Source organism: Stylophora pistillata, chromosome 8, assembly GCF_964205215.1.
Source record: "Stylophora pistillata chromosome 8, jaStyPist1.2, whole genome shotgun sequence".
Taxonomy (NCBI): domain Eukaryota; kingdom Metazoa; phylum Cnidaria; class Anthozoa; order Scleractinia; family Pocilloporidae; genus Stylophora; species Stylophora pistillata.
This window is the reverse complement of record NC_142526.1, coordinates 8138183-8156224: the sequence shown is the minus strand read 5'-3', so window position 1 is coordinate 8156224 and position 18042 is coordinate 8138183. Positions and strand designations below refer to the sequence as shown.

The 18042-nt window shown below is 40.5% G+C and overlaps 2 protein-coding genes and 1 pseudogene across 2 annotated transcripts in view; 2 read left to right on the top strand and 1 right to left on the bottom strand.

Moving 5' to 3' along the window:
* The window catches only part of LOC111328607 (pre-mRNA-splicing factor SPF27), an 8608-nt gene extending 8339 nt beyond the window's left edge, over positions 1–269 (top strand). The window contains exon 10 of the transcript XR_015990514.1: positions 1–269. This exon is cut by the window's left edge and continues 195 nt beyond it. The gene's annotated coding sequence lies outside the window, so the exon portion shown is untranslated.
* LOC148724786 (52 kDa repressor of the inhibitor of the protein kinase-like) overlaps positions 1–919 on the bottom strand; it is a 4321-nt pseudogene extending 3402 nt beyond the window's left edge.
* The window catches only part of LOC111328603 (uncharacterized), a 115291-nt gene continuing 97975 nt past the window's right edge, over positions 727–18042 (top strand). Inside the window, 13 exon segments of the mRNA XM_088729313.1 lie at positions 727–961; positions 1049–1582; positions 4506–4766; positions 5556–6194; positions 7169–7381; positions 8133–8473; positions 9346–9580; positions 11386–11601; positions 11971–12192; positions 13339–13884; positions 14494–14706; positions 15261–15670; positions 17315–17474. Coding sequence (XP_088585439.1) covers positions 1183–1582; positions 4506–4766; positions 5556–6194; positions 7169–7381; positions 8133–8473; positions 9346–9580; positions 11386–11601; positions 11971–12192; positions 13339–13884; positions 14494–14706; positions 15261–15670; positions 17315–17474 — 3856 coding nt within the window. The 5' untranslated portion in view covers positions 727–961; positions 1049–1182.

Genomic DNA, 18042 nt, shown 5'->3' with positions numbered 1-18042 from the left:
TGCGGTACGATCACGTAATGATCCATTTCCAATCCCTCTGGAATGTCACGCAACATGGTTTTCGTGACATCCACAATAAAACTTATTTGAACTTGAATGAGACTAAAGAAAAAGCAGACAACTTGTGACTGAGAACAACTAATCAAAAAGAATTATTTTTGCTTTGAAAAATAAACTGCCACGATCGTTTGGTTAAATACAATGTAAGAAGCGACACATTCTTACATCATCTTTCGGGATTCATACCGAAAATAAAATTGTGAAAGATTGGTCATGTTTGGTTTTCTTGGCAATGGTTTCAAGTTTTTGGTATTAATCTATCTTCCTTTTTTTTTTCGAAGAGTGTACGATGGACAAAAATACTTCATCATTCGGAAAATCAGGAGATTCCAACTCTTTTCAAAAATGATCTAGGTAGTCGTGGACCTATTTAAGATCGCTTACAAGGCTCAAACGATTATGAAATATTAGCTGAATCCTTTTTCTATCCAAGTTCTCAATTTAAAACCCTTCGCTTTCATGTAACGTTTTAAAGCTTCTTATGATCTAAAAATATCCTGTTAGTATTCCTGGATTTCATCGCGTAAAGGAAATGCACTGTGGTAATGGTTTTACTGATCTTTCGCTACCTTTAATCGCAGCGATGTTTGACAGATCATGCTGTGAAAACAGATAATATTTCATTAAAATCATACCGCCTCTTTCAGTATTTATTCCCACAAAGACGACCTTTCTTGTGAGCTGCCTTGAGCCGGATTTTGTCCGATCACAGAGGCCTTTCTTTAGGTGTATTCTCTTAGAAACGCGAGAGGCAGAGGAACCGAAATCGCAAAGTTTACAATTCTTTCAAAATTTTGTAACTGTACCATTTGCATCGCGACAGGACAACTTTTCTGAGCTTTTCTAAGCTTGTTTCCATTGCGGGTTCATCGTCTACACAATCAGTTTTCTCTCACAAAAGGTTTGTGGTCCCTCAGTTGTCCCTCTATTGTTTACAACCATTCCTAATTAGCCACATTCATATTATTACTTTCAATTATTTCTGTAGCGTGTCTGTAGCAGATCCGTCACTACTGTAATTACAGCGGACCGTACAAGTTTGTCGGGCTTGTGTTTGCATGAACTACCGAGCGGATTAGACAGAAATGCTGTAAGAACAAGAAAAAATAGTACAGATTTACAATGGAGTGGATTTTTCTAAGAATTCTTGTAGCATTCTGTATTTTGAGGACGGTCTGTTATGCCGCAAACAGTGATTTTACCACAAGATCCTGTCAGTTACCAGAATTTACTGGAAAGGGCTATGTAGCGTTTACTGGAGAAATAACGAGACTGTTTCTTGAGAAAAACAACCACATAACAGCTCGAGTTTCTGTGCGAAATGTGTTTCGGAGGGACGCTCAGTTAGGCAGCGTTACCGTTATAAATGCCATTGAAAGAGCGTCATCTTGTGATCACCGACATAAACTGGAGGACGTTAGATTATGGGTTGCTAAACGACACTCCAGCGGATTTTTGACCGCAGTTGCGTCTTTGCCTGTCACGATGAATCTGATCGACGAAGTCCTCAGAGCACTCCCAGGTACGAAAAACTTACAGAATAACTCACGCATTAGTATGCGATTTCACTGAAATAACACGGCTATGCGCTGATGACTTATGTAACGCCGTATGTGAGATGTGTGTGTGAGGGATAACCTCCGCATATTTTTATTGCATAATATTCAAAACGTCCGATCCATAATTCCCCAACTTATTCACGTCTGAACTTAGTTGCAAGACAGATAAATTTTCTAAAACTTCAACAGGTTACAATTTTTTCGAAATTGCCAAAATGCTCGCGCAAAAAAAAAAAAAACAAGTTTTAATCTGAAGACGCATGTAATGTTCCCTTTGGTTGATGTCAATTGGCTTTGGCGAAAGAGGTCAGGGAGTGTGTCTGTTAATGTGACTGCAGCCGATCCACAAATTTTGGACAGGTTTCAGTCAGTCATTCCCTCTATCGTCGTCGTTGATTGAGTTCTTTTAAAACGGAAACTGATAGCGGCGTTGAGAAAACTCAGGCATGTGAGAGCGACAGCGGTTAAAGGAAGAAAGTTTGATTGGAAATTACAGTAACTTCAAGAAGGTCAAGGAAAATGAGAATTTTCTAAGGCTGACTTCAACTTACAACCAAACATTTCACTTTATTCAACAAAGATATTTCAAGTAATGATTGATTTATTGTCGCGGTTTACCCTCTAGTACTAAATTGCGTCCTTTGGAAGCAAAAGAAAAAAGTAAAGAAATAACGTCAAATCAAACATGTAACTACATATGCATCAATGTGAGAGGTGACCTTTAATCACTAGAGAAATCGAGATGTGAAAATTTGAGAATATCAGGAAATCTCGCCGGAAGTGAAAGCACAATAGTTATTTATATCTGGTTATGAATCAACATCAAGCTATGAATTATTCATTTGATCGCGCAAACATTTTTCTCATTCTAAAAGCTTCCCGCTTTGGATGAATGCATCTTTTTTGAGAAGTTTCAAAAGTTATTTTATCAAAGACGTTGTTATTTCCGAATTGCTTGAACGAAAGATACTCGTTTACGCTAACAGTTTGCAGATGATCGTGAAAGTGTTTAACAAAATAAAGGCCTTTAATTTCTTTGCCTTAGGCTATAAATTGCAAAGTGGATGAAAATTAATCGCGCAACGGGAAACGTGCTGTATTTTCTGTCTTGTTTACATCCATAAGAATATTTTAGCGGAGGCGAAGTGCACGGAGTCGTCGAACTGTTTTTCCCCCTTTCTCGCTCCGCGACCGGGTGCGCTGTAAAGGAATCTGGGAACGAGACCAAAGACGTGTGTGTATGAGATAAGAGGCTTAGCATATGGGTTGGGGGGTCAGATTAGGATCAAGGTTTTTTTTTTTTCTTTAAGGGAAATTAAATATTTAAATGTTATGCTAAATCCATCGTTTCAAGCTTTGTAATACTAGAAAATATATTAATTGGATTTTTATCTAGAATTCAAAATTTTGGCCTGCGCAAGATGGCGCACTGTTCGGGATTCTTACTTGCGTGATGCAGAAAACTTCAGATTTTCTTTCTTCGAACATTTCCCTAGTCAAGATTGCAGTCAGGGATAAGTGTCTAGTGGGTTCCATGCCAAGATTACAAATTCTGTTTTGCTTCAAAAGCTTCAATATTTGATGCGCGTTGATGTTAAACGTTTAAACTTGTCATTAAATAAGACCTGATCTAGCGCTCTTGTGACCAAAACAGACTGAAAGGCTTACGAGGGTGGTATATAAACACACAATTAGTGTTAAATTTCGCTAATCTTCTCAATTGCCGCCGTGCTAACCACACGCAAAAACATATTTTTAATCTCGTTTTATCTTTTTAACAATCTTTTTTATCCTTGTTTATTTTGAGTCTTTCCAACGATAAACTAGGACTACATGAAATTTTTAAGTATCCTCTGTTGGTGCTAGGCAATAATCACGCCTCGAGAAAGAAAGAGCTGCGCAAATCTAGGAAAGGTTTTTTACTTAGAACTAAACCGGTAAAATATAAGCTTAGATAATTAAGCCAAGAAAGAGTTTTGTTCTGAAACCATACTATGCTATGTTAAAGGTGTTATTGTCCTTGACTTTTCATGTCTGCGTTCTTTATGTGAATTATAAATCACCTTAAAAGTGAACACCTTTTAAATAGTTTATCTGAAGGTCAGTTTGTTACTCCTTCAAGGCGGAAGCACGGAAAGTAAAAAATAAGTGAGCACGCTGCGAAAAAAGCTATTGATATACAAAGAAATTAGTTTGTTGTAGAAATCATAAATTTTTCGAAGAAACATTTTTGTGCAGACTGATTTAATAGTTGCGTGAGCGCGCAAATGGTCGGTTACCAGAGATTTGGCTTATTCACGCCCCGTTAAGCTGTGGTAGGAGCAAATTCATTATGACGGGGGCAGTGATTGTTTTCCAGTTGCTGCAGGTAACTGCCTCCAAGAAGCATTGGGCTTATACAACTTCTTTCCCGTGGGATAAACATGGGTATAAAACTTCATTCCCCAAGGAGTAAACGCGGTTAATGTGTGTGTGTGTGTGGGAGGGGGGGGGGGTGGAGGGTGTAAGGGGTTATATCTGGGGGGGAGGGCCTAAGGGGGGTGGTAACCAAGATAAAAGAAGCTTTGAAACCAGCTGTGGTAGTGCTGATCGATATACTTCTTTTCATTTCATGTTATTAAATCAAGCTTTGACACGTCAGATGTGGAAGTGCTTTTAGAAATATTTTTTGATATGAACTAAGTCAGAGAGTGAGTGCTTGTGTGTGTGTGAGGGGGGGAGGGGTCGCTTAACTCGGGGAGGGGGTGGCTAGACGACCTAGATAAGTTTATAAGCAGCATTTTACGAAGAGATAAGAGAGATGTTACGACACCCGTGAGATTCAACCTGGCAGGGGTGACCGGGATAATTTTGCTGATACAAAATATTCAATTTTCCTTTACTCAGATGATTCTTTCAACCACGGAGGCGCGTTTTTAGCTTTCCAACAAGGGATACAACCATGCAACGAGAGTAACTGTCGATATGGGGGAGTGTGCGTCGCAAATTCCAGCGGGCGTTCCCAGTGTCAGTGTAGAGTATACTGCACAAAACAGTATGATCCAGTTTGTGGAACTGATGGTGAGACGTACAATAACCCTTGCCTTATGAGAGCGGCTAGCTGTCAGTATCAGAAGGACATCACGCGACTTCGTTACGGGAAGTGTGGTAAGTGTGACAGCTGGTACGAGGCTCATGATGGTGTAGCTCCTACTTCTACAGCGCGCTAGCGGAGCCCCTTATCTGAGGAAAACCTGATGAACCTCGGAAAAATGCATCGTGACTAGATGTTCTTCATCTTTATACAAAACTGTATCTCGCGTGAGCGACAAGCTTCTTTGCAGAATCCACTTCATACTGTGTGGCTTTTGGGAAATTTTATCACAACGAAGGGCATCAAAAGTTTGAGCAATTCGAGCCCCGCTTTTAGGCTTTGCTAAATCGTTATATCATTCCTTAGCCAAGAGTAGGTTAATGGAATGGAAAATAAATTTTTCTTTGCCGTTAAGTTCCGAAATCTCATTAAAGAGTGATTTCTGTTCAATTTCTCATTCTCTAGACATATCAGTCAGATGACTGTGGGAGTGAATCTGCTCTCCAGTGCTGTTGCCCACACATTTTCAATATATAGGAGCCATGAAACAGATTTAAAATGTTCAGATATGAAACTAAGGCGATTTATAAAATGAGCCGGAGGCGTCCTTCGTTACTTACAAGATTTAAAGGGTACAATAATTTTTTTTGTATGTAGCAGAGCTAAAACTAACTACAGTGGAAGCCCGCTAACTCGAACTCCTCCGACTCGAACCGGTTATTTGAAAAAGGTCTGATTTCTGTTACTTGCTATCAGCTGACTCGCACCATTTTTGTTTTCTTTGGGATTTCGGGTTAGCATCGTTTTACTGTAGCAGGAAAACTAGATGCAAAGTAATTGCTTTTCTCCTTTGAACTTTGCAGGTGCTACGAGTTGTCTAGGTTTGAGAAACGCCGGTGCCTCTGCTATAGATGGCGAATATCTCATATATGTACGCTCAAAGTGTAGCACGCCAATGAAAGTCTATTGTCACGGTATGAATACTACTACTCCAAAGGAATTTGTCACGCTGCCAGCCGGAGTTCAGAACAATTACGCCTATATTTACGCTAAAAGACTGCCCCGCAGACCTTACTCAGCAAGGTATCGATGTTCAGGAAAACCAGGAGCGCTGAATTACAGCGAAGCCGGATTGACGAAGTTCCGCAAGGTTCGCGTGGATGTCACGAGAATGGCGATCATCCCTGACGATTACACGTTTGCTAAGTCGGATCCTTTCGGAAAGAATATCGCATACGGAACGGCCGGCGACTGTTTCTCAATGCATTATGGTGGTAGTTGTAGAAGGGGACACTTTAAAATTGACCTTACTCGTACCGGCCTACGCTTGAAGTCGTCGACGGAGTGGCAGGCCCTCGGCTTCCCTCCAGGAATAGAAATGCATGAGTACAAAAAATCCAAGGATGGTACAATGGTGTCTGCCAAGTGTGGTGGATGGTGCGGACGGTGTAGACCTAATGGAGAAATGTTGCTGGAGCAGACTGTCTGTAAGCAAGAAGAAAGTAAGCCGATTTCCTCTATCCATTTGCCTCAAAGAGTAAAATTATAAAGTTTCTAATGTTAATGAAGTTTTTATAAATGGTTTGAAATTTTTGTTTTCAATCTCATTTGGTATCACATGTTTTAAGAATATTGACTTTCATCGAAAATTGATTGTTTGTCTTCTGTAACTTGGGGTAGCACTTGCTTATGTTCTAGCCTTCGTTATTCCGGAAAAATTCTCGTTTTACTGAAGTTCCAATCTTGTTTTTCCAATGCAACCCGAGAGAGACTGGGAGCTCCAAACCAGAGACAAGATGGCAGTCTGTTCTTCTGATGTCGTATTTTTTTTTTTTTTTCTCTTTTTTTTTTTTTTTTTTTTTTTTAAGAGAGGCTTCATGCTATCCTCGACTCATTTTCCTTGGATTCAGATCTACCAAGCTCAAATTTTTCTGTTTTTCGAATTTTTTATTCACCATCCTGCAATCAGAGGGAGCAATATTGCAAAAGATGATGGGCAATGATCAGAGGGAGACTCGCTCCTGGGAAAGACCTCGCAGAAAAATTTACAAACCCTAAATACTTTCATATAATTTGAATATATCAACAAAGTTGAAATGGTAAATTGGCCACCGTAACGGTTACAAAAGCTGACGTTTCGAGCGTTAGCCCTTCGTCGACGAAGGGATAACGCGCGAAACGTCAGCTTTTGTAATCGTTACGGTGGCCAATTTACCATTTCAACTTTGTTGATAGATTCAAATTATTTTGTTACTCCCACCGACGCAGCCCCAAACAGTTTCTTTGGAAACTATCAGCCTTTATTCATCTAAATACTTTCAGGTTACTCAGGACATTTGTTCGTTATAATTTCATACTGTTGACTTAATAAAAACCTTACCACCGCCCCCAATTGTCTCGATTATCCCATTTTCCATTTGATGTTGCTGGAATGTCAGCATTATGTACTAACCGATTCAATATTTCCTTTTCACAGATCCCTGCCAGTCTATTGTATGTGAATTCTACTCTATTTGCCGCCGATCCGTAGATGGTTACAGCCATGTGTGTGAGTGTCCTTCAAACTGTTCCAAGGGGAATTCACCTGTCTGTGGAAGTGATGGAAAGACCTACGAAAATGAGTGTGAACTTCAAAGGGAATCTTGCACAAGGAGAGTGACGATCAAAGTGAAGAGCATGGCAGCATGTGGTATGTACCTCGTTCGAATTATTTTCCTTTCGCTCTTAGGTTCGATTTGGGTTGATCAAAATTAAAAGAAACCTTTTGTGTCTTCTCGTATAACCTTAATCTCAGTGTTATGTAACAGTCATTATTAATTTCACCCCTTTTGAAATTCTTAGTAAATAATAATATAAGCTAAAAGATACGTGCGTTTTGATTGGTCATTACTCATGATCTATATTGCAGGACAGACCCATGCATGACATCACCATTAACAATAATTGCATTATATCGTATAAAATATAGATTCTATGTTGACATATATCTATTTAGTAATAGGTCATGGATGATGTTGAATAGTGGTAAGAAAAATGGTGACACATTTGGCTGCATCTTGTTTGCCACTTTTTCGTCCTTACCACATTGTGATCCACTACTGCTTCTGTAGTTGTTGATCATTTCCATAATTCTTGTGATCTTTATGTGTGATTCAAGGGTGATATTGTGGGGGAGAATTTCGATGCTGGTCACTCTAATGGGATGAAAGGGTTAAAGTAGATTTCAAAGAAAGCGACAATCCTCACAGGTGAACTGCAATTTAACAAACTGCAGAAAAGAAGTCTGAAAAAAATCTGGCTTCAACTGGATTCAAACCCATTGCTCCTATATACTAGTTTGGTGGTACAAGTGCCAACTGAGCTTTGAAGCCACAGTTGGGAAAAGGGTTCACTTTGCATGTTTCAAAATGGTCTTTGATACTAGGCTGATTTTCTTATAGGAGTAAAACAACCTGTTCATCTTATGTTTGGCATTGATGCTGCAACTATGAATGAGCCCAAGTATGTCCTGAAAATTAAAGAGTTCTACAAGGAACTTGGAAACAGATTCCGCATCCCTGAACAAGGAATAGCACATGGATTTTTGAAGTTTGATTTAAGTGGCACAGCAAAGATGGATTTTGTAACATTTTACAATTATGTTGCTTTACCTGCTTATATCAGTGCCCTGCAGAGCACTGATAGAAAGACATCACTTGATCAGGCAATGAGAGATTCTGTTCCTGGCCTTTTGTACAGTGTGGAGTATGACAGCCGGCTGAGATATAGTCAGTTCCCCAAGGTATGGCATTTGTATTTGTCCTTCGTATAGTCAATGACTAAAAAGAATGAATGGCCTACGTAGTCAGTCAATGATTTTCCCAGATACCTAATGCTATTAGTTTATAGTTTACCATCATTAGCCCGTTTCCTTGATCTTATTTTGCTAGAATTCCTAAGAAAAATATCCCAATTTGAAAAACCATCAGAGAAATTTACAAAATAGTCCTTTCTGTATTTTGAGTGGAATCAAAGGTATAATTTACCAGTAACAATTTTTAATCAATCAATTCCATTATCACAATTGCATGACTATTATGGAATGCCTGGGATTTTTTACCTAAATATTTCCCAGTCATATTCGCAGTCCTACAAAACAAGAGGGCAAAATAATTTGGTTTTATTAACTAAGTTGACTACATAAAATGGCAGTCGTAGTACGTTTTGAAGGCCGAGGTTTTGAGCCTTAGCCCTTTGGCAAAACAAGAAGGCAGTCATGGTAACTTGGCTGCATATTCTTTCCCAGCAGCCTTCTACTTTCAAAGTTACTGACAGCTTAGCTAAGCAATGTTAATAAGGCTTCTTGCCTCTTTTCATGGATGAGGTGATAATTGATATTTGGCCACCTTTTAAAAGTTCTCAAAATTTCCCAGTTTCCTCAGCCATCTATTTATAAAATAAGAGCAGGACATACAAAAAGTGCACAAGTTTGAGGTGGCATTTACACTTAAGCATAACATTATTTTGTGCAAGTACAATAAGGCATTGTCATGCTTTAGGAGACTACTAATATAAACTGAAGGCAGTTATGTGCGGGTCACTTCTTGGGATCCTGGCCACAGCAAAATGCAAAAATATACAAGCACATTAGATGGTTATTATTTTAATTTTCAGGCTGTTGTACTGATAACAGATGGAAGTAGTGTGACTTCTTCTCAAGGCCTTATAGATATGTCCAATGCATTAAAAGATGCAGGAATAAAAGTAGTAGTGCTTCTAGTCGGAGACGAAGATCATGGATTAGACAATGTGAAACCCATTGCTTCAGGAGAGGATTTTATTTTGACTGTGGGGTCACTTAGTCGGTTGAGAGTGATGTTACAACCAACAGTGAACAAGATATTACAAGGTAAACCATCTATTTATTCTTATTTTGAAGGGAAAACAGGTGTCATTTTGATGGGAAGTGTTTTAGGAAAAGGTGAAGTGGTCTGTTCAAAGGAATAGTCCATTTTACAGTTGTGTGCTTGGTTACCAAGCCTTTGAATGGGAGTGAGGCAAAGGGTGACCTTGTTATGATACAAACCTTGCTGCCTTTCAAATGTAAATCACTTTGTTATCATGCTAACTAGATACAGGTCTCTATCATGACAAGGTCACCTTCAGCCTCACTCCAAATCAAAGGCTTGGCAACTAAGTACACAACTGTAAAATGGCCTGTTCTTCCCATGGGGTGGTTTAAATAATGGTAATGGAACTGAGTGATTTGCGATTGGCTTGAGATCATTTGTGTGATTTGGAGATCAAACAAGTGTATGCAATACACGAGCTTTAATTAAAAATGTAAGTGGTTACAAAGCTGAACTGCCACTTTGATTATTATATCCGTTTCGAAGCTGCACAACTAAACGCCCCAAATACAGGCCTTCGGTTAGTATTACTATTTTATTGATCCAACCACACAAATAAAAATAAAGAAAAGAAAAGGAGCAAGACTAGAGATATTGGGGGAAATGATATGCGATTTTTAGTAAAAGTTTCAAAGTCGCCACGTGGCAACCCAGGAATTAAGTTTTAGTCACTAGAAATACAAACCCAAAAAGACACTTTTAAAAACCGTAACATACTTTAAAGCTGGCTACTTTGCTTGTCTTTGAAAATAAATCAATATGGCTGTTAATATAGGTTTTTTGGAAAGTCACGCGACATTTAAGCGTTTAATACTCAGAGAACAATGCAGGCAGGCGCTCGTGTTTCGTTTATGCGCGGGCTTCACGCAAGTGAGTTAGAATCAGCATGGGGGCTCTTGAAACAAGAGCCTCCCCACAAGTCATGGATTTTCCAATTTCTTGTGTTTATCTATGAACGAAGTATTCTGACTGGTCAGGAATGACAGGAAAATTACAGAGGTGTCAATAAAAAGTTTTCCGAGATTCTAGATTACAATTTTTTAATGGGGGAGCGTGCCGCCAGAACCCCCAAAGGGGGAAAAGGACCTCGTGTTTACTTCAGACCACGAAAACTGGCAACATGACAGCTGAACACTGGCTCTTCAATTGGCGAATTTTACTGAAAATCTAGTGACCGACATTTTGTCTGTCTACTCGCCATGGCGACCTAACGGGCACAGCTTGGAGCATTGTTTGGGATCTGACTTCTCTTCTTCATAACTACATATCAAGTTTGCCATGTTATTTACAGGGTAGCCCAGTTTAGCAGATGGCTAGTTTAAATGGGGCCCTGTGAACACCCACCCATCCCACCCTAGGGAAGGACATCCACCACACAGTAATCTCGTGCGTGGGAAATTAACTTCTCCTACCCCTAACCCTGCAGGAGACAGGGCCTGCGGTTTATTCGTCCTCATCCGAGAAGAGTAGAATATCTATCCATTTCTCGATATTATAGAAAGGTAGCTGTTGTAATGTCATTCAGTCAAAAATCAACAATAAACTGAGCTTTTCAATGCCCGCTAACTATGAAGTTCGATAGTCTAACGCGCACATGGCTTCCCGTGTTCGGGGTGCCCGTGAAGTCATTCAGGGGTCCCTAAGGGGATCCCCAAAGGTTTCAATATTACAACAGTAGCAAATTCTCCTCAGTTATTTTAAGACCGTGAGTATTGGTCCGGCCATGGCTCGAACCCTCGACCTCCAACACAACACACTCCGGCGGGGCGGTTGTTTTCATCTGAAATTACGTTTTTGTTTCCAGATCTTGACGACTGTCGCTGGAAACGTTGTCATTTCTACTCAAAGTGTGTCAAAGGTGATGTGGCAAAGTGCGAGTGCAACCTGGTGCCTAGTAATGTCAACAGCCCAGTCTGTGGCTCGGATGGTAAGACGTACAAAAACTTGGTGGCCCTGCAACTGGCGGCTTGTCAAGAGCAAAAGTGGATCGTGCCGAGACATACAGGAAGATGTGCTACTGGTAAGTTTATATCCTGTTTTTAATAAGTTTTTTTGCAATGCCGATGTAATTTAAATCTCCAGCTTGAAGGAAGCTAAAAAATATTTTGCGGGCGAAGTGGCCATTGTCAGCATTTTCTTTATTGCAGAAAAGGAAAGCTTGCTACATTTGTAGGGGTTGATAAGGAGAAGAACATAAATGGAATAATATTTTCTGTAGAGAGGAGGGTTAAACTGTTAAAAACATGTCTCCACTTCTATTCTTTCTCTCTTTTCTTGCTTTCTCCAAGTGGGAGAAAATCAAAAGGGAACCTCCCGATTTCAACAATAGAGAATATGATTCGTGAAATCAGGATGACGATCCTCTTCTCACGTAGCTTTTGTTTTTCAGACCCGAGTTGTGATGAGCTGGATTGTAAATACTACTCGTACTGTTTGGTGCCGCCATCTGGAATAGCCACGTGCACCTGTCCTGACCCAAATGCCTGCGGTGATTCGAAGAACCGAGTGTGTGGCACGGACGGTTTGTCGTACGATAACATCTGTCAGCTGACTGCAGCTGCCTGCAAGAGATATCACGAGGTCAGAGTGCGGCATGGTGGACTGTGTATACGTAAGTTGCGTTTGATAAAATAAGTTGAATTATGCACGAATTTTGATTGGTCCTTGCTTATGACAGGGTTTCCGCGCTCCTTAAAAGTCCAAGAATTTAATTTTCATGTTTTCAAGGACTTGAAAACCCTTGAATTTAGACTCGGGTCCTCGTTTTTTCTGAAAAGTCCTTGAAAATAAGTGCAGATGAATCAAAGTGGAAGTTTTCTTTTGTTTTCGGTGTTGAAAGTGTAAGTTTCAAGCGAAAATCACGAAAACTAGTTTTCCTTTCCAATCCCGCGTCTGATTATGATGTTTGACGCGTGATTTTATATATTTTGTACCTGATAAGTGCATCGAAAATAATCTTGGTTACCTAGCGCGTGATCACTCTGATGTGCGTGCTTGAAGTCACGCTCGTTGGACTTTTCGGCCTGTCTTGCACGCAATGTTTTTATTTCTATTAGCTCCTATGTAATGCAAAAGGTCCTTGAATTTGAGAGCCAAGGTCCTTAAAAATGACCTAAAAAGTCTTTGAAAGTCTCTGAATTTGGTTCCTTAAAAAGTGTAAGGACCCTGTTATCATCTATTGGAGGACAGAAGCACATATGACGTCATCATGAACAGCTTTTTGCTTCTTTATTATATAATACAAATAGATTCCATGTTGCTCGGGTCTGTTCAGTAATATATTACATAAGACATTAGGAAGTGACAAGAATATCACTGAGGCCTTCTCTCAACCACGTTTTTGTTCTTACCACACTTTGACCTCATCTGTGATTATTACATAAGACATTAAGAAGTGACAAGAATATCACTGACGCCTTCTCTCAACCACGTTTTTGTTCTTACCACACTTTGACCTCATCTGTGATCAATTACTGAACAGATGCGTGGCAACACTGACATGGAATCTATTTAACAAACGGTAAACACCACAGCGTACACTATTGAGTTATGGCTGCACGCGGTAGGTTGCTAAGCACGAAAGAAGCGTAAGAGTCGCGCGAGGCGCTGAGAGCGACTCTAGCTTTTTGAGTGCTTAGCAAACCTCCCACGTGCATCCATAACTCAATAAAAAATCTTCTAGCCACAAGTGAGCCCTAAATCTGCGTTCGATTTCGTATTTCTTATCAATTAAATTTGTTGCATTTTATTGATGTAGAACAACCAGTGGATCTTGTCTTTGCTCTGGGAGGAGCAGGCTCCATCACCTCGGGCACTTTCCAGAAACAGAAGGACTTTGTTAAGCAGTTCCTGGATACATATGGTACCTCTGCTCCTGGTGTACATGTGGCCATTATTGACTACGCCACAGGCCAAATACTGGCCGAGTTTCAGAACTTCGACACAGACAACCTGAAAGACAAGGTCGACAGGCTGCGATTGACACGCGGGGGACGAGTTCAAAGTGCTTTAACGGGCGCAAATAACCAGTTTTTTAAGAATCCTAAGCTGATTAGATCTTATGCAATTAAAGCACTGATTGTTTTGACTGGAGAGAGAACTAATGAAAGAGACGTAACGTTGCGTAATGCAGCGTCACCTTTGAAAAACCAAGGGATTAAGTTAGTAGCAGTGGCCGTCGGCGAGAACCCCGATAAAAGGAAGCTGTTGATCTTTGCTTCTGGAGAAGAATATATTTTTGATTTCGACGACAATAAAGAACTGCCAGCATTGGTGCCAAAAGTATATGAAGTGATTATAAAAGGTTGGTTTCAACGACGGTTTGCATTATTCGGTAATTTTCCGTTACCCACTTTTCTTATTGCCGTTAACTGTCGCGTATAAGCCCCCACTTGTAAGCTCCCCCCGGACTAGGGGCAAATTTACCCGTAACCGAAAAAAAATACATCCGATTATAAACCCCCTCTCCCCGATATGAGCGCCCCTTTTGCTCATCTTGTTTTAAGTATTAGGAGCTCTTCTGTTAATTAGACATTAAAATTTTGATCAGAGGAGAGCAAAGGTGAACTTCAAGGGAAAAGTCTGAACTTCCGTTTTATTACGTTCCAATTTTGTTGTCAGATATAATTCTGTTTCAAATGTAATAAAATGAATTCGATTTATTGTTAAGCTTACTAGAAAAACCGGTAAATTCAAAACGTATTTCATAAGCATTGTTTTAACTCGATTCGAAGCACTTTTTCTATCCCGGTAGTAAACCCCTCGGATAGAAGCCCTTCTATTATTAAAAGCCCTCCTTAAACTCTTTAGAAGCCTAAGGCTTGTAAGGGGCAGTCTATGGTATGTTGACAAAGAAATCACGGTGGTGAAATCTAACTGCACTGACATTGCGCTTGTTCGTGTCTTTCTGTAGATCCGTGCGAGAACAAGGTATGCCAGCACTATGCTCAGTGTGTTTCGTATGCCGATGGCAGGACCCAGTGCGCGTGCGATGAAAAGTGCGCCAAAATTGAAGATCCTGTATGTGGAACTGATGGTCAGGATTATGCTAACGAGTGTGTTTTGAAGGCGACAGCTTGTCGCCAGAGCAAAGCTGTGGCAGTGGCTGACAAGAGACCTTGCGGAGGTGAGACAATTGTACCTTTTACTTTTGGTGCTATCATGTAACCCATAAGTGCAAGTCAGCAATATATCTAGCCCCCCGTATCTTTGATCCCCAAGTGTCTAAAACCTCCCCCCCTGGTATCGCGAATCCCCCTCTTGTTTCTTGAGCCCCTTAAGTTTTAGGATCCCCCTTATTTCGAACTCCCGATTTCGAACCCCAGGTATTGCCGCGACCTGCTAGTTTCTCAAACTCCGTAGTATCTCGAGCCCCGCATATAGTGAACTTCATGTCTCGTAGGCGTGGTCAGTTAATTAAATATGTCACGAAGAGAAACTGTAGCATTTCCCAATTCAGCATCTGACAGCACTGAGGCTTTATGCCCTGTGGAGTGAACGGCTAAAATGAGGCATTACAGGATACAAGTTATACAAGAAACTCATAACCGACTTCGACGCTATGTACGTCTGGTTACATTATGTAACTGTCCACGGGATAACATATTGGTCTTAATCTAGTAGAGATTCCTACTGAAATATTTGAACAGCGACTTATGGTACTTTCGTCTTACTTTTTAGCCTGTGTTCACGCGATGGACATCGGTGTAGTTTTGGATTCCTCTCGAAGTGTTGGTTGGACAAATTACGAGACCCTCAAACGCTCCCTTGCCAAACTGATCGACTACTTCCACGTTTCTAAAGACGGCACTCACTTTGGCCTTCTTCACTACAATCAGGACGCGTTCATGGACTTCGATTTTGCCAATTCTGCCTTGCATAACCCGCAGACGCTGAAGGAGAAGATCTTGTCAGTAAAATACGATCCTGGGCGTACGCGCACAGACAAAGCAATCAAGATGGCAAACGAGAGACTGTTTACAGAAGAAGGCGGAGCGAGAAAGGGCGTGCCCAAGCTTCTGATTGTGATCACAGATGGAAAAACCAGTGATGATTCAGCTCCCTACTCGACAGTTTTGGCTCCATTAAAGGTCTGCTGAATTTGTTGCTAGAAGGGCTTTCTGATTTTGGACCGAAAAAAACCAAATCCAAAAAGCTGCTAGTAGAGCAATTTCAAATTGAGTCTCTAAAGTAACCCCAGATTGCATTGGTTTTGCTTTACTTGGCTCTGTGATTGGTACAGAAAACGTGCGCCTCTCTCAGCCAATCAGATACAAAGCTACGACCGATCTCAACTTGGTCGTCTGCATATTCCCGCGCTTTAGGCAGATTGTTTGTCGATACTTTGATTTCTCATTGGCTCATAAACGTATTATCCTTTCTTCTGATTGGCCGTTGTGACCCATTTGGTTTTGGTTTTACGGGACTCAACTTGACCAAGAGCTTTCTTCCTTTTTTTTGACAGTTTCGACTGCTGGCAGCCATCTTTTTCAAAACTTAGATATCGTCTTAAGGTCTTTACTGGGATATTGAAGTTCAGGCTTACAAAGCGATAGCATTCAATCTCGTAGAGTCTTGTCATTTCAGCACGCAAAGTCGCTGTGTTAAAAGGGTTCTCATTATCATTTATTTACTTTTAATCTATTCTTCATTTAATCTTACTTTTCTTTACGCTGATTAGAAATGAAGGTATCTTATGATTGTGCTTTCAACAGATTCTTGCGAAAAATCAAAAGGCGGTCGATTGCAAGTTTATCAGACCCGGGTATATCATATGACTGGCTCGCGCTAATATTGGATAAAAATAGCGAGATAGTCGACAGAGCTGAATAATGAAATGCTACGTCAGAGGGTATGCGGTCAACAACGCGGGCTCAAGTGTCCTAGGTCTAAAATTTAGCGAAATTAGAGGAAAATGATAAGGGCTGACTTTTAAAACCGAGGAACTCTGTTTTCGTCGAAGGCATTTTCCTATTTCCAGAGGTTTTAAGGAGAAGATTAATTTTAAAAATTTTTAGGGGATGTACCAAATTTTTGGAGGTTGTTCTGTAAAAGAAAAGCGGCAAGGAAAACGACGCGTCGAAGCAACAGAATAGGAAACCAACCATGCGAACGACTCAAAATCCGTGTTTCCGCGGCAAAACCTAGCGCATGCGTATACGTCATTCAGCTCTGCTGAGATAGTCTATGTTAACTCTTTGATCCTTAAGAGTGACTAGCATCTAATTTCTCTTTACAATATCACCCCTGAATCACACATTAAGGTCAGGAGAATAAAGGAAATGAGCACCAACTTAAGAAGTTCTCGATTGTTAAACAAATTCTCCTTGTCAGCACCTCGGGAAATGTATGAAAAACAGTATGGAGAATATGCATACTGATGTTAAGGTGTAAAGAGTTATGTGAAGGTGTAGTCTGATCGTCCGGGTGAGTGTAGTCCTGAGAAGGACTGTTGTCGGTGGCAGTGACTGACGTTTCGACAACCTGTGCGGAAGTCATCATCAGAGTCAAGTGAATGACATTCTACTGACAACAATCATTCACTTGACTCTGATGATGACTTCCGCACAGGTTGTCGAAACGTCAGTCACTGCCACCGACAACAGTCCTTCTCAGGACTACACTCACCCGGACGATCAGACTACACCTTCACATGTTACACCCGGGTTCAAACCATTTACTGCGTGTAAAGAGTTAGTTTAGGTCACTGAATATGAGTGTCATTTCCATTGTAGACCAAAGGAGTGCAGGTTATGGCTGTTGGTGTAGGGGCTGGAGCTGATGAGAGTGAACTGCGGACTATTGCCATGGGGAATTCTGCAAACGTTCTGAAGATGGGTTCATTTGGACAGCTTGTGGGAAGTTTGAGAACAGTAACCGAGAATTTATGTCAAGGTATGGATGAATCTTGTTTGAAAGACTTTGCATAGAAAAACAATGGGCACTCGGGAATTTTGTGCGACCGCAATAACAAAAGCAACAAGAAACTGGCCATTACTAACACCATAACAGTGAGAACAAAAGTACCAAAAAGATCAAGAGACAAACTAATAAGAAAACAGAAATCGAGCCTAAAAAAGAAAAAAGCATTGGTAACTGAGTTTGTAACGGTTTTGTGACTGACTTCTTCGAGCTGGATTTATTCCTGGTTTCAGAAAAAATTCTTGGTCCTCAGCTAGCAAGACATTCTGTGAAGGCCATCGCAGTTCTAAGATGCATCTGTTGTAAAACTAGTGTAACTGTGAAGCTTTACATAAATTCTGTAACTTTCAAAAAAAGGGGGGTTTTCCCCTGGTCTCATTTTGAAAGGGTTGGCTCGGAGTGTCCTATTCGACTATTAATTGAGGTTATCACTGAAGTGACATGGTTTAGTGCACACTACAAGCGTCTCCTTTTTTTCGTCGAAGTCTGTCGCGCCGGTCAAAAAAAAAAAAAAAGGAAAGTCACTGCTGCTCAGAACTAA